Genomic DNA, 23,159 nt, shown 5'->3' with positions numbered 1-23,159 from the left:
ATACTTGCGTACTATTGTTTGTACAGATGAACGTGGTACCTTCAGGCGTTTGGAAATTGCTCCCAAGGATGAACCAGACTTGTGGAGGTCTACAATATCTTTTCTGAGGTCTTGGCTGATTTCTTTTGATTTTCCCATGTTGTCAAGCAAAGTGGCACTGAGTTTGAAGGTATGCCTTGAAATGCATCCACACGTACATCTCCAATTGACTCAAAAGAAGTCCATTAGCTTACCAGAAGCTTCTAAAGCCATGACATCATTTTCTGGAATTTTCCAAGCTGTTTCAAGGCACAGTCAACTTAGTGTATGTAAACTTCTGACCCACTGGAATTGTGATTCAGTGTATTATAAGTGAAATAATCTGTATGTACACAATTGTTGGAAAAATGACTTGTGTCATGCACAAAGTACAGTGCCTTGCGAAAGTATTCGGCCCCCTTGAACTTTGCGACCTTTTGACACATTTCAGGCTTCAAACATAAAGATATAAAACTGTATTTTTTTGTAAAGAATCAACAACAAGTGGGACACAATCATGAAGTGGAACAACATTTATTGGATATTACAAACTTTTTTAACAAATCAAAAACCGAAAAATTGGGCGTGCAAAATTATTCAGCCCCTTTACTTTCAGTGCAGCGAACTCTCTCCAGAAGTTCAGTGAGGATCTCTGAATGATCCAATGTTGACCTAAATGACTAATGATGATAAATACAATCCACCTGTGTGTAATCAAGTCTCCGTATAAATGCACCTGCACTGTGATAGTCTCAGAGGTTCCGTTAAAAGCGCAGAGAGCATCATGAAAAACAAGGAACACACCAGGCAGGTCCGAGATACTGTTGTGAAGAAGTTTAAAGCCGGATTTGGATACAAAAAGATTTCCCAAGCTTTAAACATCCCAAGGAGCACTGTGCAAGCGATAATATTGAAAAGGACGGAGTATCAGACCACTGCAAATCTACCAAGACATGACCGTCCCTCTAAACTTTCAGCTCATACAAGGAGAAGACTAATCAGAGATGCAGCCACGAGGCCCATGATCACTCTGGATGAACTGCAGAGATCTACAGCTGAGGTGGGAGACTCTGTCCATAGGACAACAATCAGTCGTATATTGCACAGATCTGGCCTTTATGGAAGAGTGGCAATAAGAAAGCCATTTCTTAAAGATATCCATAAAAAGTGTCATTTAAAGTTTGCCACAAGCCACTTGGGAGACACACCAAACATGTGGAAGAAGGTGCTCTGGTCAGATGAAACAAAAATTGAACTTTTTGGCAACAATGCAAAACATTATGTTTGGCGTAAAAGCAACACAGCTCATCACCCTGAACACACCATCCCCACTGTCAAACATGGTGGTGGCAGCATCATGGTTTGGGCCTGCTTTTCTTCAGCAGGGACAGGGAAGATGGTTAAAATTGATGGGAAGATGGATGGAGCCAAATACAGGACCATTCTGGAAGAAAACCTGATGGAGTCTGCAAAAGACCTGAGACTGGGACGGAGATTTGTCTTCCAACTAGACAATGATCCAAAACATAAAGCAAAATCTACAATGGAATGGTTCAAAAATAAACATATCCAGGTGTTAGAATGGCCAAGTCAAAGTCCAGACCTGAATCCAATCGAGAATCTGTGGAAAGAACTGAAAACTGCTGTTCACAAATGCTCTCCATCCAACCTCACTGAGCTCGAGCTGTTTTGCAAGGAGGAATGGGAAAACATTTCAGTCTCTCGATGTGCAAAACTGATAGAGACATACCCCAAGCGACTTACAGCTGTAATCACAGCAAAAGGTGGCGCTACAACGTATTAACTTAAGGGGGCTGAATAATTTTGCATGCCCAATTTTTCAGTTTTTGTATGTTAAAAATATATAATATATAATAATAATAAATGTCGTTCCACTTCATGATTGTGTCCCACTTGTTGTTGATTCTTCACAAAAAAATACAGTTTTATATCTTTATGTTTGAAGCCTGAAATGTGGCAAAAGGTCGCAAAGTTCAAGGGGGCCGAATACTTTCGCAAGGCACTGTAGATGTCCTAAACAACTTGCAAAAACTAGTTAACAAGAAATTTGTGGAGTGGTTGAAAAATGAGTTTTAATGACTCCAACCTAAGTGTATGTAAAGTTCCGACTTCAACTGTGCATGTGTAGTTGTGCATGCACACACAAACAAGTGAGTAATAATAATATATATGCCATTTAGCAGAAGCTTTTATCCAAAGCGACTTACAGTCATGTGTGCATACATTCTACGTATGGGTGGTCCCGGGGATCGAACCCACTACCCTGGCGTTACAAGCGCCATGCTCTACCAAGGAAGGTCTAGGCACATAACATCATCATTGCCAGTAAGTCTTACTGAGCAATACCACCAAACAGCATCACAGATCTACACACAGTCCTCTGACTGCAAGAAGACAGACCGGTTTATAGTCAATCCCTTGTCTATCCATATTAATCCTGCGGTCATATTAAGGTACACCAGTTTCAGGTACCAAACATTGTGAAAATTCCAGCCCATGTTACCCAGCTCCTCCACCCACTCCACTGGCTTCCAGTCGAAGCTCGCATCCACTGCAAGACCATGGTACTTGCCTACGGAGCAGCAAGAGGAACTGCCCCTCCCTACCTTCTGGCTTTGTTCACACACTACACCCCAAGCCGAGCACTCTGTTCTGTCACCTCTGGTTTCTTGGCACCTGCTCAGCCCAGTGCAAGCTCTTCGCTGCCCTAGCACCCCAATGGTGGAACCATCTTCCCCCTGAATCTAGGAAAATAGAGACCCCACCCAGCTTAAGAAAATATCTGAAACCTTAACTATTCAAAAAGTTCCCCAGGACTTTACAGTTTTAGCAGGAATGACTGGTTAACCTGCCTCCTAGAAAAAGAAAAAGAAGTGCCTCCTAGAACACTTATGCCAATCATATGAACACACTCCCAAACAACTGACATACACGCAATGTTAGACTATAGACATTCTTGAAAGCCGGGACGAAAACCACATTTCCCCATAATATTAACAAAATGTGAAATATTTGCATTTTATTTGATATTTTTATTGACCAAAGTATCAGCTCCCACATCATGTAAAGGAGCAACAAGTTAATAAAAAAAAAAAGCTTTACATTAAAATGCACTTAACTGGAATTATGTCAACTCTGTAAGATTCGATAAAAGGGTTTTTTGATGTATTGTCCAACAAGTGTTTAAAGGCCTTGATTGTTTAATTCGAACACAAAGTTCAAATATGTAAAGCAAACCTCAAAATGTATTTGTTTAAAAAAAAAAAATCACTATATAATGCTCCAGCGCTAATTTCGTAACCACTATGATACCACCAACAACAGGTACAGTGCTTTCGGAAAGTACTCAGACCCCTTCAATTGTTCCACATTTTGTTATGTTTACAGCCTTCTTCTAAAATGGACAAAAATAAATAAATAATACACAATACCCCATAATGACAAAGCAAAAACAGGTTTTTAGAAATGTTTGCATATATTCAGACCCTTTACTCAGTACTTTGTTGAAGCACCTTTGGCAGCAATTACAGCCCTAATTCTTCTTGGGTATGACATTACACGCTTGGCACACCTGTATTTGGGGAGTTTCTCCCATTCTTCTCTGCAGATCCTCTCAAGCTGTCAGGTTGCATTGGGAGCGTCTCTCCAGAGATGTTCGATTGGGTTCAAGTCCGGGCTCTGGCCGGACCACTCAAGGACATTCAAAGACTTGTCCCAAAGCCACTCTTGCATGGTCTTGGCTGTGTGCTTAGGGTCATTGTCCTGTTGGAAAGTGAATCTTAGTCCCAGTCTGAGGTCCTGAGCAGGTTTTCATCAAGGATCTGTGTACTTTACTCCATTCATCTTTCCCTCAATTCTGACAAAACAGTGCCCATGTATCTGATTGTTCTGGGATTGATTTGCACTTTTCGTTCATCTCTAGGAGACAGAACGCATCTCCTTCCTGAGCGGTATGACGGCTACATGGTCCCATGGTGTTTATACTTGCGTACTATTGTTTATACAGATGAACGTGGTACCTTCAGGCGTTTGGAAATTGCTCCCAAGGATGAACCAGACTTGTGGAGGTCTACAATATCTTTTCTGAGGTCTTGGCTGATTTCTTTTGATTTTCCCATGTTGTCAAGCATAGAGGCACTGGGTTTGAAGGTAGGCCTTGAAATGCATCCACGTACATCTCCAATTGACTCAAAAGATGTCAATTAGCTTACCAGAAGCTTCTAAAGCCATGACATAATTTTCTGGAATTTTCCAAGCTGTTTCAAGGCACAGTCAACTTAGTGTATGTAAACTTCTGACCCACTGGAATTGTGATTCAGTGAATTAAAAGTGAAATAATCTGTATGTAAACAATTATTGGAAAAATGACTTGTGCCATGCACAGAGTAGATGTCCTAAACAACTTGCAAAAACTAGTTAACAAGAAATTTGTGGAGTGGTTGAAAAATGAGTTTTAATGACTCCAACCTAAGTGTATGTAAAGTACCGACTTCAACTGTGCATGTGTAGTTGTGCATGCACGCACAAACAAGTGAGTAGCCTTATTACTGGAAGGAAGGTCTAGGCACATAACATCATCATTGCCAGTAAGTCTTACTGAGCAATACCACCAAACATCATCACAGATCTACACACAGTCCTCTGACTGCAAGAAGACAGACCGGTTTATAGTCAATCCCATGTCTATCCATATTAATCATGCGGTCATATTAAGGTACACCAGTTTCAGGTACCAAACATTGTGAAAATTCCAGCCCATGTTACCCAGCTCCTCCACCCACTCCACTGGCTTCCAGTCGAAGCTCGCATCCACTGCAAGACCATGGTACTTGCCTACGGAGCAGCAAGAGGAACTGCCCCTCCCTACCTTCTGGCTTTGCTCACACACTACACCCCAAGCCAAGCACTCTGTTCTGTCACCTCTGGTTTCTTGGCACCTGCTCAGCCCAGTGCAAGCTCTTCGCTGCCCTAGCGCCCCAATGGTGGAACCATCTTCCCCCTGAATCTAGGACAGTAGAGTCCCCACCCAGCTTAAGAAAACATCTGAAACCTTAACTATTCAAAGAGTATTTTAAATAATCCCCCCCCCCCACCTCAGGACTTTACAGTTTTAGCAGGAATGACTGGTTAACCTGCCTCCTAGAAGGAAAAAAAAAAAAAAAAAGAAGTGCCTCCTAGAACACTTATGCCAATCATATGAACACACTCCCAAACAACTGACATACACACAATGTTAGACTATAGACATTCTTGAAAGCCGGGACGAAAACCACATTTCCCCATAATATTAACAAAATGTGAAATATTCGCATTTTATTTGATATTTTTATTGACCAAAGTATCAGCTCCCATATCATGTAAAGGAGCAACAAGTTAATTAAAAAAAAGCTTTACATTTAAATGTACTTAACTGGAATTATGTCAACTCTGTAAGATTCGATAAAAGGGATTTTGATGTATTGTCCAACAAGTGTTTAAAGGCCTTGATTGTTTAATTCGAACACAAAGTTCAAATATGTAAAGCAAACCTCAAAATGTATTTGTTTAAAAAAAAACAAATCACTATATAATGCTCCAGCGCTAATTTCGTAACCACTATGATACCTCCAACAACAGGTACAGTGCTTTCGGAAAGTACTCAGACCCCTTCAATTGTTCCCCATTTTGTTATGTTTACAGCCTTCTTCTAAAATGGACAAAAATAAATAAATAATACACAATACCCCATAATGACAAAGCAAAAACAGGTTTTTAGAAATGTTTGCATATATTCAGACCCTTTACTCAGTACTTTGTTGAAGCACCTTTGGCAGCAATTACAGCCCTAATTCTTCTTGGGTATGACATTACAAGCTTGGCACACCTGTATTTGGGGAGTTTCTCCCATTCTTCTCTGCAGATCCTCTCAAGCTGTCAGGTTGCATTGGGGGCGTCTCTCCAGAGATGTTCGATTGGGTTCAAGTCCGGGCTCTGGCCGGACCACTCAAGGACAGTCAAAGACTTGTCCCAAAGCCACTCTTGCATTGTCTTGGCTGTGTGCTTAGGGTCATTGTCCTGTTGGAAAGTAAATCTTAGTCCCAGTCTGAGGTCCTGAGCAGGTTTTCATCAAGGATCTGTGTACTTTACTCCATTCATCTTTCCCTCAATCCTGACAAAACATCCCCACAACACAATGCTGCCATTACCATGTTTCACCGTAGTGATGGTATATTTACATTTAAGTCATTTAGCAGACGCTCTTATCCAGAGCGACTTACAAATTGGTGCATTCACCTTATGACATCCAGTGGAACAGTCACTTTACAATAGTGCATCTAAATCTTATGGTATTGGCCAGGTGATGAGTGGTGCCTGGTTTCCTCCAGACGTGACACTTGGCATTCAGGCCAAAGAGTTCAATCTTGTTTCTCATGTTCAGAGTCCTTTAGGTGCCTTTTTTAGCAAACTCCAAGCAGGCTGTCTCGTGCCTTTTACTGAGGAGTGGCTTCTATCTGGCCACACTACTATAAAGGCCTGATTGGTGGAGCACTGCAGAGATGGTTGTCTTTCTGGAAGGCTCCCCCACTTGGAAGGCTCTGTCAGAGTGACCATCGGGTTCTTGGTCACCTCCTTGACCAAACCCCCCCCCCCCCCGATTCCTCAATTTGGCCGGACGGCTCCAAACGTCTTACAATTAAGAATGATACAGGGCAATGTGTTCTTGGGGACCTTCAATGCGGCAGACATGTTTTGGTACCACCCCCCAGATCTGTGCCTGGACACAATCATGTCTCTGAGCTGTACGGACAAAGGGAAGGGGTCTGAATACTTTGCGATTGCACTGTATATAGCAAAGAGTATCCCTAGGTCTAGCACAGTAAATACTTTAATGATCCAATGCGGCTTTTTATCCTCAGTATCAAATCATTTTGGGAGTGTTTTGAGTGAGTAGGAGAAAATTGAATATTTGGCAGGACTGTCTGGGAGTGTTTTGAGTGAGTAGGAGAAAATTGAATATTTGGCAGGACTGTCTGGGAGAGTTTTGAGTGAGTAGGAGAAAATGGAATATTTGGCAGGACTGTCTGGGAGTGTTTTGAGTGAGTAGGAGAAAATGGAATATTTGGCAGGACTGTCTGGGTGTTTTGAGTGAGTAGGAGAAAATGGAATATCTGCCAGGACTGTCTGGGGGTGTTTTGAGTGAGTAGGAGAAAATTGAATATTTGGCAGGACTGTCTGGGAGTGTTTTGAGTGAGTAGGAGAAAATTGAATATTTGGCAGGACTGTCTGGGAGTGTTTTGAGTGAGTAGGAGAAAATGGAATATTTGACAGGACTTGTCACGACTTCTACCGAAGTCGTTGCCTCTGCTTGTTCGGGCGGTGCTCGGTGTTCGACGTCACCATTCTTCTAGCCATCATTGATCCATTTTTTCATTTTCCATTGGTTTTGTCTTGTCTTCCCACACACCTGTTTTCAATCCCATTCATTACCTGTTGTGTATTTAACCCTCTGTTTCCCCTCATGTCTTTGTCAGAGATTGTTTATTGTCAGTGTAGTGTTGTGTTGTATAGGTGCGCGACAGGTCTTCGTGCCCATATTTTGTTTATGTTCTTTTCCTGTTTAGTGTTATGGAGCATGTTACTAGGACATTATTAAAAGACTCCATTTTACACTCCGTTTGACTCTCCTGCGCCTGACTTCCCTGCCACCTATACACATATGCCTGACAGGACTGTCTGGGTGTTTTGAGTGAGTAGGAGAAAATGGAATATTTGGCAGGACTGTCTGGGTGTTTTGAGTGAGTAGGAGAAAATGGAATATCTGGCAGGACTGTCTGGGAGTGTTTTGAGTGAGTAGGAGAAAATGGAATATCTGCCAGGACTGTCTGGGAGTGTTTTGAGTGAGTAGGAGAAAATGGAATATCTGCCAGGACTGTCTGGGAGTGTTTTGAGTGAGTAGGAGAAAATGGAATATCTGCTGTTATTGGCAGTGAGGTTTGGAACTCTTTCTTATTAGTATATTAACGTTACCAGGCAGGCCAAAACTCCATCCCACCAAAACAGGTTGAAATTTCAGTCAGCTCTTACACTAAAATGGCATCATCATTTTCACAATACCACAGTATTATTCCAACCTCACAGTTATGAATTACAGTACCAGTCAAGTTTGGACACACTCATTCCAGGGTTTTATTTTATTTTTATCTACATTGTAGAATAAGAGTGAACACATCAAAACCATGAAGTAACACATATGGAATCATGTAGTAACCAAAAAAGTGTAAAACATTTCTAAATATATTTTATATTTGAGATTCTTCAAAGTAGTCACCCTTTGCCTTGACGACAGCGTTGCACACACTTGTACAAACTTTTGACTGGTACTGTAGATATAAAGCACATGACAGTCACGTTTTGACTGGTACTGTAGATATAAAGCACATGAAAGTCACGTTTTGACTGGTACTGTATATATAAAGCACATGACAGTCACGTTTTGACTGGTACTGTATATATAAAGCACATGACAGTCACGTTTTGACTGGTACTGTATATATAAAGCACATGAAAGTCACGTTTTGACTGGTACTGTATATATAAAGCACATGACAGTCACGTTTTGACTGGTACTGTATATATAAAGCACATGACAGTCACGTTTTGACTGGTACTGTATATATAAAGCACATGACAGTCACGTTTTGACTGCACTGGTCCTTAATTAGTTCATGCATGAACTGCAGAACAGTGAATATTGACAACAATTTGGGTAGCCATCAATGACAGCGTTGACATGTCACTGAAGGAGATGACAGTTCATGACAACAATCATGACCGGAAGAAATAGAAAGAATAAAAGTATGACTAAGTACCAAAATCATGCCAACATATTTTTAACCTTTAAAATCAATTAACGGCATTTAAAAGCCGATTGTTTTTTTTTGTAGGTATGGTAGGACAAGTAAAGAGAAGAGCCAAATGTCCTATAAAACATTGAGGCTGGACTAGAAAAGGTCAAAGCTGCATTACCAGAATAACTCAAGAGTGTGGAATGCTACAATTAGCAAAAGTGTGTGATTGCAGCCCCCAATTTGTGGCGTTCCTGTATGTGTTCCTGGGGAGGAGTGGCTCTTGTGGCTGTTTTGTGCTATTACAGGACAGGGATAGGTATAGTACAGAGACACTGTGTCATGGGAGAGGTGGGTGTCACTGCACGTCACTCCCAAGAGCAGGAGTACAATTGGGTGGTGGGGGGGGGTGCTGGAGTTTGGTAAGAGTTGGATCCTGTAGATGCAGTTGCCTGATGTTGGTCCCCTTGACTGGGACAACCTGGCAATCATGGAGGGTCCTTCAACTATACCGGTACCACAGGAATTAATATATATAGACCGAGAGAGACAAAGAGAAAGACATCCGTTATACCAACAAAATGTTCAAAATCCTATTATTCTACTCCATTTAATGTGTGACAGTACAGTTATACCATCGAGAAGAACTATTGGCTGGCCAACTGATTCATCTAGCTGCACGTGCCAAGGGGGACCTGTGAAGGATCTTCACAGAGAGTCAGGGCTGGTGCCAGAACAAATCCGTTGCATGGGAATTTGACGTCGATAGGGGTGACTATTTTCACAGGTCCGCCTGTGTGTGCACATTGCCATACTTTTTTGGGCCAGACAGAATCAGATACATGAGCGCTGTTTTGTGTTCGCTCAGATGCTTTATCAGAGATTGATCCGTCTTTCCCTCGGTGCGCATCTTGGCCAAATAAAATATTTTATTTGGACAGGCAGGAGGTATGGTAGGACGGGCCATTACCCCCAAGTCCCACCCATAACGCCAGCCCTGTGGAGAGTACAGGTTCATCACAGTAGCAGGTGCAGCTCTGAGGGTGGCTGCATGCCAATATTCAATTACATGTAAGAAAAAATAACACAAACAGAAGGCTAAACATCCATGTCTGAGTAGACTAGTAAAGCTGCATAGTTCTAGAACGTTTTGGAACTCCCCTTTCTGGTAAAAATAGTTATACATCGCTGAGGTGTACTTCACTTTTGAGGACACAAGCTCAAATACATAGTAGAAATATGATGAAAACATATATATATATTTTATTAAACATACAGTGCCTTCAGAAAGTATTCCTACCCCTTGACGTTTTTCACATTTTGTTGTGTTACAGCCTGAATTCAAAATGGATCAAATCGATTTTTTTCTCACCCAAATGTAATAAAAATGAAATACAGAAATATCTCATTTCCATAAGTATTCACACCCCTGAGTCAATACTTTGTAGAAGCACCTTTGGCAGCGATTACATCTGTGAGTCTTTCTGGGTAAGTCTCAAAGAGCATTCTACACTTGGATTGTGAAACATTTGCACATTATTATTTTCAAAATGCTTCAAGCTCTGTCAAATTGGTTGTTGATCATTGCTAGAAAACTATTTTTATGTCTTTCCAGAGATGTTCAAGTAGATTTAAGTGAAAACTGTAACTCGGCCATTCAGGAACATTCAATGTCATTTTGGTAAGCAACTCTAGTGTAGATTTAGCATTGCGTTTTAGCATTCCTATCCAAGGTGTAATTAATAACTTCACTATACTCAAAGGGATATTTAATGTATGCTTTTAAAAATGTTTTACCCATCTACCAATAGGTGCCTTTATTTGTGAGACATTGGAAAACCTCCCTTGTCTTTGTGAGAAATTAAATGAAAATGTAGTGCTCGCCTGAGGGAATTTACAGATAATTGTATGTTTGGGGGCAGAGATGAGGTAGTCATTAACAAATAATGTTAAAGACTATTATTGAACGCAGAGCGAGACCATGCAACTTATTATTTGAGTTGGCAAGCACATTTTTACTCCTGAATTTATTTAGGCTTGCCATAACAAAGGGGTGAATACTTATTGACTGAAGGCATTTCAGCTTTTCAGTTTTAATTAATTTGTCAAATAAAATCTACAAACATAATTCCACTTTGACATTATGGGGTTTTGTGTGTGGGCCAGTGACAAAAACATCTACATTTGATCAATTTTAAATTCAGGCTGTAACACAACAAAATGTGGAAAAAGTCAAGGGGTGTGAATACTTTCTGAAGGCACTTGTATATGATTTTTTCCCCCCCTATTCAACGAAGCGGGGCAATAGGGCTTTAAGTGACTGAAATTCTTTCTAAATATTGTAACAATCAAATGGTAAACAGCTTTCTATTAGATGTCACCTGTCTTATAACTGTTAAATATATATTATCATATTTAGTGATAGTACAAATTTACCTCCCATTTCATATAACCTCCTCTGAGTGATGCAGAACTATAATTTGAATGTCTGCTGACTCGTTAAAAATTAAACTTCAGAAAGTGGTGGTGTTTCAATACCACAAAATGATTTAGTATTTATTCATGTTGAGAGCTCTAAATCCGACAATCTCAAAAAATCCCCCAACTCCAAAAACACTCCATACACCCACAAGCACGCCCTCACCCAACTCCCCACCTCGCCAAACGGCTTCATGGGAACGTTGCGCAACACAACTGCTACCACACACAGTGGAGTACTTGTGTAAGATTTCAGATCAGCAGCATTCTTTTGACTCCCCCAGTTACAGTGATTACTGATGTTGAGAAACAGCCAACATGCCAAGCAATCTGCCAGATAGGCAGAGTAGATCCCAGGGGTAATGTGTGGGACAAGGTAGTACATAAATAATCAGATGACAGACAAGTAAAACAAAGCTCAGAACTATAGTCAATGTGATTCGATCAAGATTAAGGAATTAAGAAGCGTATCGAATACAATATTTGTATATGTTAACTTTAATCCATCATAACAAGAAAGGCACCATATGACACTATTGAACTCCATGATGCAATATAAAGAATGCACGGCCTACACACAGCCATCCATTGTCGGGTACAACAATGGACTCGTATGCACTACATCAACTCCTGTACAACACGTCAATGCAACAGACACTATGAACGATGACATAATTAAGACTTGGTAATAGAGGTCGACCGATTATGATTTTTTTTTAAACGCCGATACCGATTATTGGAGGACCCAAACAAAAGCCGATGCCGATTAAATCGGCCGGTTTTTAAAATGTATTTGTAATAATGACAATTACAACAATACTGAATGAACACTTATTTTAACTTAATATAATACATCAATAAAATCAATTAAGCCTCAAATAAATAATGAAACATGTTCAATTTGGTTTAAATACTGCAAAAACAAAATGTTGGAGAAGAAGCTAAAAGTGCAATATGTAAGAAAGATAAAGTTTAAGTTCCTTGCTCAGAACATGAGAAAATATGAAAGCTGGTGGTTCCTTTTAACATGAGTCTTCAATATTCCCAGGTAAGAAGTTTTAGGTTGTGGTTATTTTAGGACTATTTCTCTCTATACCATTTGTATTTCATTAACCTTTGACTATTGGATGTTCTTATAGGCACTTTAGTATTGCCAGTGTAACAGTATAGCTTCTGTCCCTCTCCTCGCCCCTACCTGGGCTCGAACCAGGAACACAACGACAAATACGTAACTGTTCCATATTTTATCTAAGGGGTGGCATCCATTAGTCTAAATATTCCTGTTACATTACATAACCTTCAATGTTATGTGGCCCAACCTGTTGCATATACACTGACTCTGCGTGCAATGAACGCAAGAGACGTTACACAGTTTCACCTGGTTAATATTGCCTGCTAACCTGGATTTCTTTCAGCTAAATAAGTAGGTTTAAAAATATATACTTCTGTGTATTGATTTTAGGAAAGGCATTGATGTTCATGGTTAGGTACACATTGGAGCAACGATACGCACCGCATCGATTATATGCAACGCAGGACACGCTAGATAAACTAGTAATATCATCAACCATGTGTAGTTAACTAGTGATTATGATTGATTGATTGTTTTTTATAAGATACATTTAATGCTAGCTAGCAACTTACCTTGGCTTACTGCATTCGCATAACAGGCAGGCTCCTCATGGAGTGCAATGAGAGGCAGGTGGTTTGAGCGTTGGACTAGTTAACTGTAAGGTTGCAAGATTGAATCCCCCTAGCTGACAAGGTGAAAATCTGCCCCTGAACGAAGAAGTTAACCCACCATTCCTAGGCCGTCATTGAAAATAAGAATGTGTTCTTAACTGACTTGCCTAGTTAAATAAAGATTAAATAAAAGGTGTAAATTTAACATTTAAAAAATCTGCCAAATTGGTGTCCAAAAATACAGATTTCCTATTGTTATGAAGACTTGAAAATCGGCCCTAATTAAAATCGGCCATTCCGATTAAATCGGTCGACCTCTACTTGGTAACCATTTTGACCCAACCCTGGCTTTTCTCTATAAACATCCATCAGCTATTCATCAGTGAGATATTTGGAAAGTTTGGCACATTGACTTGGATTATACCCTGGCTTTAATTAGTGTTTACCATGACTGAGTGAGTCAAACACTCTGCCAACAGAACAGTTGACATTTAATGTTGTACATCGTCTCCCAGGGACAGTGTGTCTGGGGTTTGTTGACCGTAGAGCTATTTGTTATGGCTCCTGTCAGATGACTGTAGGAAACCACAGCTGCTACTGACCTGACTCAATGCGGTCGAAAATTGTACGCCAGTTTACGGGCCAATGTTCTACACTAACTGATTCAGCTGATCACCAATACTTTGATTAGCTGAATCAAGGGTATTACCTGAAATAAAAGCTCCCCAGGACTAGCAGGGAAGAACACAAGCCTACAGTAGAACTCAAACTGAACTATGAACCTGCCCAGTGCAGTAGCTGTCTCACAAAGCGGTAGTCATATTCTAGAGATTAGTGTCAATCTGCTAGGCTGACAGATCAGACAGTTGAAGAAACATTTATGATCATATCAATATGATTTGGGAGTGTCAATCGAGTGTTCTAATGAGGCCTGGCTTTGGCAGGTTCCCTTACCTTACATATTCCACATATGGCACAAGTCCCAACTATAATCACCCCATTAGTCCTTTGTGGTTTGATTCTAGTAATTCTGTGGTTGCCATGCCAAGACTGGTTGGCATGGCAGGTGAAAATTGTGTATTGTTCCGTGGACATCATTTACACTTCCACTGTGACTCATGTTGTGAAGTTGAAGTGCCGGTTTCCTCTGTCTGTGTGTGTGTGTGTCTGTGTGTGTGTCTGTGTCTGTGTGTGTGTGTGTGTGTGTGTGTGTGTGTGTGTGTGTGTGTGTGTGTGTGTGTGTGTGTGTGTGTGTGTGTGTGTGTGTGTGTGTGTGTGTGTGTGTGTGTGTGTGTGTGTGTGTGTGTGTGTGTGTGTGTGTGTGTGTGTGTGTTACAGTTGGTGGTACTCTACCTGTGGTTACAGTAAGAGGAGATCAGGCCCACACTTCAGCAGACAGAGTTATCCTGGATTACCACACTCTCACCTGGGGAAGATGGAGTGACTGGGGAAACGGAGGAGGGGAAGGAAGGAGGAGGAGGAAGGGGATGATGAGTAGAGTGGGAGTGTGTGATGAGGTACAGTAGAGTTGTATAAAAAAAGGGCAATATGATAGATGGATTATTGCGAAAGAAAGGAGAGAAGGAGTAAAATAGCCCCAAATGTATTATCACTTTCTTCTGGTTCGACTCATGCGTGCGGAAGGACGGCACGCGGAAGGAACAAAGAAATTCTGATCCATTTTCCCCTCGACCATTTCCTTGCAATAACTCCTCTTTCCTGCATTCTTCTCGACCCATCATCTTTCACATCTGGTTCCTCTCCTCGTTTTTTTCTTCTCTCTCTCCGTCAATCTCTATTTCCGTCTCGCTCTCAAATTCCTGAATAGTGCCTTGATCCATCTGAGTCATTGTGGTATACATAACAGGTGTTGGCGATAATGCCACCATTGTGCTTTTATGTATGCTGTCTCTGTGTGTGTGTGTGTGTGTGTGTGTGTGTGTGTGTGTGTGTGTGTGTGTGTGTGTGTGTGTGTGTGTGTGTCTGTCAGAGCAGGTTTCGTTCAGTCCATCTTCCTTAAAGGGTAGAGAGAGGAGGCATATAGAGCCTTTCACCTGTTTTTATGATGATTTTATCCCACGCTTTATCTTGAAGCCCGAAATGTGTGGTAATGGTGATCAACGGTATATTCACTTGTTTAGAGCGTGTGGGGAAAATTAGTAAATAGATAGTGTGACTCATCTAAACTAAGAGGTCGCACTGCTGCGCTTCTTGTAGAAGGACTGCTTACAATATTGATGACAACAATATAATCCTTTGAGAGGAATCTTATTCCCCGACAGTTGCGAAAGCATCCAATTTGTCTAATAATTTAGAGAGAATTCTAGCAGGTCTGCAAACTAATATTAGAATCATTCAAAACTGTGTAAGTGTAGGTGAGTGTATAGACCTATGTGATGGTGGTGTGTGTTATTGAATGGTTACCTATTTCGTGGTAAAGCGAGCCCTGCTTCGCTGTGACCAAATGGGATTTCCTAGGAGAGGGTATCTCGATCTTCATCAGGTCATTACAACACTGTTTCCACTGACCTGTAGAGTGAAAAGTCGACATGTCTTCGTAAAAATAGATTTATTGAAATGTCACTATTATTATGTTCAGCTTCTTGGTGAAATGTAACCCTAACCCACGTCAATTTAAATATAGTTCATTTGCGTGGTCTTTACCCCACACAATCCATCACTTTGTCCAAGAAGGTAGAAAAGAGTGAGTAGTATGGCAAGATGATTTAATTTCAGTATAATGCCAAATCAAGCCACATTCTCCAGCCAGGTCTAATTAATATGCATCGGCATGGCCTTGTGCATGCATTGCCCCTGTATTCCAGAAGTCAGGCCTCTCTCAGCATGTTAAAAAAAAGATACATTCGCTGTTTGTAAGAGATCGCATAACTGGGCGTGTAGAACATGACATGACTATATTTAAGGCCGACAACAAATATTACCATTCATCCATCCCTTATTCAAGCTTGCTCAAAATTAAATAGACCGGTATACCATTTTAAATATTTGACAACAATACAAGGCCTCGGCATGGTGTTGCTGTGTGATAGAAGCACAACATCATTTCCTATTTAATTTCACAGCCTATACCAAGGCAGGAGATCGATCACAATCATCGATTGATAAACAAAATATTGAACAGTTCTTCTGGCATAGAAATGTAAGTTGTAATACTTACTTTCAAATAGCTTGAATTAGCAATCAATCTTACAGAATGCGCGGCCAGTGTTGGGCATTCGCTATAAGCAGCATGTTTATTTTTTTATTTTACCTTTATTTAACTAGGCAAGTCAGTTAAGAACAAATTCTTATTTTCAATGAAAGCCTAGGAACGACGGTGGGTTAACTGCCTTGTTCAGGGGCAGAATGACAGATTTTTACCTTGTCAGATTGGGAATATGATCTTGTAACCTTTCGGTTACTAGTCCAACGCTCTAACCACTAGGCTACCTGCCGCACAGGGCTGGGCGATATGGCCAAAATCTCATATCCCGATTTAGGTCATTTCATATCCCGATAACGATACATATCACAATACAGCACATTTTCTGTAAATTCAATGAATAAATAGTTTACATTTTGAATTAAACGTAAAGGTACTTACTCATATTTGATTACTTCTCCTTTTACTCTGTGCAAATGTTAAAATAAGCACGTAACAAAATATAAAATAACGTATCAAATCTAAAAAGGTAAATAGAAAACACTTCAACTATAGTTGCAAACAAAATAAATATAGGCCTAAAATAAATAAATGTTTATTTTTGTGGGCTTGCCTGTTTTGCATGTTATTTTGGCGGTAATACACGTCACATATTATTTTGCATATGGTACCTAGGATCAAGTGTTAGCACCAACTCACGAAACCCACGAAACCCCCGTTTCTCCACCGTGTAAATTGGGGCCATGTCTTTGCAGATGTAAGTTGTAACGGTTGTTATCTCTTCCATCTTTGTGATTCTTTGCCATATAGTGTGCCGCGCGGGCAAAAGCCTCTTGCAACGTCCGAGTGTGTTTTGAGCACTCGACTGTACTTTTTTGGGGTCTCATCCATAGACTCTCTACGTACTTTTTCACATGATTCTTGCGTAGGTGGTAAAAGAGGTTATTGGTGTTTGAGCCTGTTGGTCATATTTTGCAGAGGATGATTTTCTGGTCCGCATCAAACTTTTCATATCCAAACCACGTCCACTACTGAAGTAGCCCCTCTTTTAGGTACGAGCTCTGTGAATCCGTGCTCTGCGTCACGTTCACTCTCCATGTTTGTTTGTGTTGCAAATTCTCTTCCACACGGCAATACCTTGACTTTGTTGTCCTAAAGCTATTTTGCCACAACTTAGGAAGTATGCTTGGGGTCATTGTCCATTTGGAAGACCCATTTGCAACCAAGCTTTAACTTCCTGACTGATGTTTTGAGATGTTGCTTCAATATATACACAATTTCCCCTCCTCACGATGCCATCTATTTTGTGAAGTGCACCAGTCCCTACTGCAGCAAAGCCCCCCCACAACATGATGCTGCCACTTTCATGCTTCACGGTTGGGATGGTGTTCTTTGGCTTGCAAGCCTCTCCTTTTTTCCATCAAACATAACGATGGTCATTATGGCCAAACAGTTCTATTTTGTTTCATCAGACCAGAGGACATTTCTCCAAAAAGTACGATCTTTGTCCCCTTGTGCAGTTGCAAACCGTAGTCTGGCTTTATGGCGGTTTGGAGCTGTGGCTTCTTCCTTGCTGAGCGGCCTTATGTCGATATAGGATTCATTTTAATGTGGATATAGATACTTTTGTACCGGTTTCCTCCAGCATCTTCACAAGGTCCTTTGATGTTGTTCGGGGATTGATTGAAACTTTCGCACCAAAGTACATTAAGGAGACAGAACGCCTCTCCTTCCTGAGCGGTATGACGGCTGTGTTTATACTTGCGTACTATTGTTTGTACAGATGAACATGGTACCTTCAGGCGTTTGGAAATTGCTCCCAAGGATGAACCAGACTTGTGGAGGTCTACAATATTTTTCCTGAGGTCTTGGCTGATTTCTTTTGATTTTCCCATGATGTCAAGCAAAGAGGCACTGCCTTTGAGAGTAGGCCTTGAAATACATCCACAGGTACACCTCCAATTGACTCAAATGATGTCAATTAGCCTATCAGAAGCTTTTAAAGCCATGACATAATTTTCTGGAATTTTCCAAGCTGTTTAAAGGCACAGTCAACTTAGTGTATGTAGTAAACTTCTGACCCACTGGAATTGTGATACAGTGAATTATAAGTGAAATAATCTGTCTATAAACAATTGTTGGAAAAATTACTTGTCATGCACAAAGTAGATGTCTTAACCACATTCCCAAAACTATAGTTTGTTAACAAAACATTTGTGGAGTGGTTGAAAAAGTTAATGACTCCATTTACTCCAATTACTGCCTCGTGTCTTCTTGGGCTTCAAGCTTGGCACACCTATACTTGGGGAATTTCTCCCATTCTCGTCTGCAGATCCTCTCAAGCTGTCTGGTTGGATGGGGAACATCGCTGGGTTGTTGTCGTGTTGGAAGGTGAACCTTCATCCCAGTCCGAGGTCCTGAGCGCTCTGGAGCATGTTTTCATCAAGGATCTCTGTACTTTGCTCCGTTCATCTTTCCCTCGATCCTGACTAGTCTCCCAGTCCCTGCTGCTGAAAAACATCCCCACAGCATGGTGCTGCCACCACCACCATGCTTCACTGTAGGGATGGTGCCAGGTTTCCTCCAGATATGAAGCTTGGCATTCAGGCCAAAAAGTTCAATCTTGGTTATATCAGACCAGACAGAATCTTGTTTCTCATGGTCAGAGTTCTTTAGGTGCCTTTTGGCAAACTTCAAGGCGGCTGTCATGTACATTTTACTGAGGAGTGGTTTCCGTCTGGCCACTCTCCCACAAAGGCCGGATTTGTGGAGTGCTTCAGAGATGGTTGTCCTTCTGGAAGGTCTTCCACAGATCTGTGCCATGACACAGTCCTATCTCGGAACTCTACAGACAATTCCTTCGACCTAATGACAGAGTTTTTGCTCTGACATGCACTGTCAGTTGTGGGAACTTAAATAGACAGATGTGTGCCTTTCCAAATCATGTCCAATCAATTGAATGTACAATAGGTGGGCTCCAATCAAGTTGTAGAAACATCAAGGATGATCAATGGAAACAGGATGTACAGGAGCTCAATTTCGAGTCTCATAGCAAAGGGTCTGAATGCTTATATAAATAAGGTATCTTTTTTTGTCATTATGGGGTATAGTTTGTAGATTGATGAGGGCAAAAAAATATGTAATACATTTTAGAATAAGGCTGTAATGTAACAAAATGTGGAAAACAGGAAGGGGTCTGAATACTTTCCGAATGTACTTTACCTAAATAGAAACAAATTTTACTGTATCAGAATACTATTATGTTACTGTATATGTAACTAATCAGAATACTATTATGTTACTGTATATGTACTAATCAGAATACTATTATGTTACTGTATATGTACTAATCAGAATACTATTATGTTACTGTATATGTACTAATCAGAATACTATTATGTTACTGTATATGTACTAATCAGAATACTATTATGTTACTGTATATGTACTAATCAGAATACTATTATGTTACTGTATATGTAACTAATCAGAATACTATTATGTTACTGTATATGTACTAATCAGAATACTATTATGTTACTGTATATGTACTAATCAGAATACTATTATGTTACTGTATATGTACTAATCAGAATACTATTATGTTACTGTATATGTACTAATCAGAATACTATTATGTTACTGTATATGTACTAATCAGAATACTATTATGTTACTGTATATGTACTAATCAGAATACTATTATGTTACTGTATATGTACTAATCAGAATACTATTATGTTACTGTATATGTACTAATCAGAATACTATTATGTTACTGTATATGTACTAATCAGAATACTATTATGTTACTGTATATGTACTAATCAGAATACTATTATGTTACTGTATATGTACTAATCAGAATACTAAATGTTACTGTATATGTACTAATCAGAATACTATTACGTTACTGTATATGTATGAATGTTCTTATCTGATCCCAGTACTGAATATAATGTGTGTGAATGTGGTCAAGAGTTTAGAACAATGACTATCTGTTCCTTGGTACAAATGAATCAGACTGGCTAGAATGCTTATCTACACGAGAAAAACTTGGCTCGTAAATTATATTAAATTGGTAGGGAGACTGATGTGGGAAGGCTTGAGATACAGCCTTTGTACTGGAACGGAGATGGCGCGGGGTGGTGTTGGGACTAATGACGTCATTTTCAGTTTATAACCTGTGGTAATCTGTATTGCGGGAGTACTCTTGAATAAAGGCTGGTATTTGACTTTAAGATCGGGCTCTGTCCATTCCTATAAAATAAGAGTCTTACTAATTCTTATGAATTAACAAAGTGTTTAATTTTAATTGGGAATTAATTGACAGAGGAATTAAATTCCTTTAATAGACCATCTAAAATGAAACTTGTGCTTGATGGTATGTTGGTCAAAGACAGACAACGGATCGCAGACAACAATGAAACAGCCTATAGGGAGGAGGTCAGTGACCTGGCAGTGTGCCAGAAGAACAACATTTCCATCAAAATCAACAAGACAAAGGAGCTGATCGTGGACTACAGGAACGGAGGGCAGAGCACGCACCCACACACATCGACAGGGCTGCAGTGGAGCAGGTCGAGAGTTAAGTTCCTAGGTGTCCAAATCACTGAGGAATTGTTAGGGTTCACACATACCAACACAGTCGTGAAGAAGGCATGACAACGCCTCTACCCCCTCAGGAGTCTGAAAAGATTTGGCATGGGGCCTCAGATACTCAAAAGGTTCTATAGCTGCACCATTTAGAGCATCTTGACTTGCTGCATCTCCGCTTGGTATGGCAACTGCCACCCGACCGCCAGGTGCTACAGAGGGTAGTTCGTACGGCCCTGTACATCATACTAGGCAGTGTCAGAGGAAGGCTCTAAAAATTGTCAAGGACCGATGCAACAGGTCTGGAACCAACAGGACCCTGAACCACTTGTATCCCAAAGCCCTAAGACTGCTAAATAGTTAAATAGTTAAATAGTTAGTTAAATACCTACCCAGACTACCTGGATTGACCCTTTTTGCAGTAACTCTTGACTCATCACATACGCTGCTGCTACTGTTAATTATCTATCCTGTTGCCTCGTCACTTCATCACAGTCTACAGTACGTACATACAATGTCAACCTCTATTACCTTGTAGCTCTGTACATCCACTCGGTACTAGCACCTCTTGTGTATAGCCACGTTATTATTACTCATTTTGTGCTAGTTATTATTTTTCAATTATACTGCCTCTTTTATGTCTCTGCATTTTTGGGATTTGCCCGTAAGCATTTCACTGTTAGTCTACACCCGTTTACAAAGTGTGTGACAAATAAAATTGGATTGGATTTTCCACAATCTCACTGCACAATAAACAACATAATTGTGCATGAAACATCCAAACACTTACAAAGCAAGTTAAGCGACACATTGCTATCCATAACAGACCATCCTAAAATTACCGCAAGTACATACAAGAGAACATAAATTCAATTCACGGTAAAAGCACTTACAGAAGTGACAAGCAAGGCCAAGTCATTTTCAGATTTATATCCAAGGTGGATTTAACCTTTCAATCTGTATTTGATCGATGGGCCCTAATACTGTATGCTCTGATAAAATACCTAAAGGTGTGTTAACTAGGCGTAGGTGTGTACTGTATACTAGGACTTACAGACATGGCTAGCATGTTGGCATTTATTGTCATGAGTCTTGCCCTGGAGGCGGCACTGCAGAGTGGTTACTAGCTGGCACAGACCGAAAGGAATCAAATCTGAATTTAAACCTAACTCCACTGCTAACCTTAATGCTTAACCCTTAACCTTAACGGAAGACCCAAAAGCTACATTTTTTGTTTTCATATTTATTTTTAGATATAGACCATTTTAACTTCGCAGCTGACACCGCTCAGTTCTGCCTCCAGGGCAAGACTTGTGAAAATAAACATCAACCTGCAGACGGCTACAGGCCATCTGGCCACAACTTTAGAAAATTGTGTGTAGGATAGGCATGGAATTTAGGTTAATTACCCAACCTCACCCTCTCAGCAGAACAGTGTGTGCGTTGTGTTTGGTGACTCATCTTTATAATTTGACTGAGGCTCAACAAGCGTTTCTCAATCGTTACAAATACACACACACACAGTTCACACAAAGGGACAAATCACAACGACAGGTTTTCTATTCTCACAGTGTCGTCCACACAGACATTCTTCTAGAATCGGAGGAAGTGAAAGAAAATAAAAGCTTGGTGCAGTGTCTGGGATTGTATATCGTGTTAAATATGTGAATGAGTAACTGGATTTTGTGTACTACAAGGGGGGGCATCCTGAGATAATTCTGTTGCTTGAGGTTGAGGGAAATCATTGGGAATGAATCGCTCGGCGTACAGTAAAAACTGACATGTTATACTCAATTGATTGTTAAAAATATATGATGTAATAAAATGATTGCATGGAGAAAGAGATTGCTTAACAATTCGTATTTTTCAAGAAAATGAATTAAGGTTAAAAAGAAAATTGTTTAATTTCGGTCAAACGTTGCGGGTAGCCTTCCACAATAAGTTGGGTGAATTTTGGCCCATACCTCCTGACAGAGCTGAGTCAGGTTTGTAGGCCTCCATGCTCGCACACGCTTTTTCAGTTCTGCCCACACATGTTCTATAGGATTGAGGTCAGGGCTTTGTGATGTCCACCCCAAAATCTGAATTTTGTTGTCCTTAAGCCATTTTGCCACAACTTTGGAAGTATGCTTGGGGTCATTGTCCATTTGGAAGACCCATTTGCGACCAAGCTTTAACTTCCTGACGTCTATAGATATTGCTTTAATATATCCACATCATTTTCCTCCCTCATCATGCCATCTATTTTGTGAAGTACACCAGTCCCTATTGCAACAAAGCACCACCACAACATTATGCTGCCACGGTTGGGATGGTGTTCTTTGGCTTGCAAGCCTCTCCTTTCTTCCCTCAAACATATCGATGGTCATTATGGC

The 23,159-nt window shown here is 40.4% G+C and overlaps 1 protein-coding gene across 5 annotated transcripts in view; it reads right to left on the bottom strand.

The window, feature by feature from the left end:
- The window catches only part of LOC124006989 (rhotekin-like), a 78,422-nt gene that overhangs the window by 18,879 nt on the left and 36,384 nt on the right, over positions 1-23,159 (bottom strand). For 2 of the 5 annotated variants that reach the window (XM_046317212.1, XM_046317214.1), the window contains exons 11-13: positions 15,450-15,554; positions 14,379-14,469; positions 8,574-9,370 (exon numbers count right to left, since the gene is read on the bottom strand). In XM_046317212.1, the coding sequence (XP_046173168.1) occupies positions 14,414-14,469; positions 15,450-15,554 (161 nt within the window). In that variant the 3' untranslated portion in view covers positions 8,574-9,370; positions 14,379-14,413. Of the gene's footprint in view, positions 1-8,327; positions 8,387-8,573; positions 9,371-14,378; positions 14,470-15,449; positions 15,555-23,159 lie in introns of those variants that run through there. The other 3 variants (XR_006833855.1, XR_006833854.1, XM_046317213.1) reach the window with 3 other exon arrangements.

The sequence above is a fragment of the Oncorhynchus gorbuscha genome, linkage group LG20 (assembly GCF_021184085.1).
Source record: "Oncorhynchus gorbuscha isolate QuinsamMale2020 ecotype Even-year linkage group LG20, OgorEven_v1.0, whole genome shotgun sequence".
Lineage (NCBI taxonomy): Eukaryota > Metazoa > Chordata > Actinopteri > Salmoniformes > Salmonidae > Oncorhynchus > Oncorhynchus gorbuscha.
The sequence above is the reverse complement of the archived record's forward strand: the minus strand, read 5'-3'. Positions and strand labels throughout refer to the sequence as shown.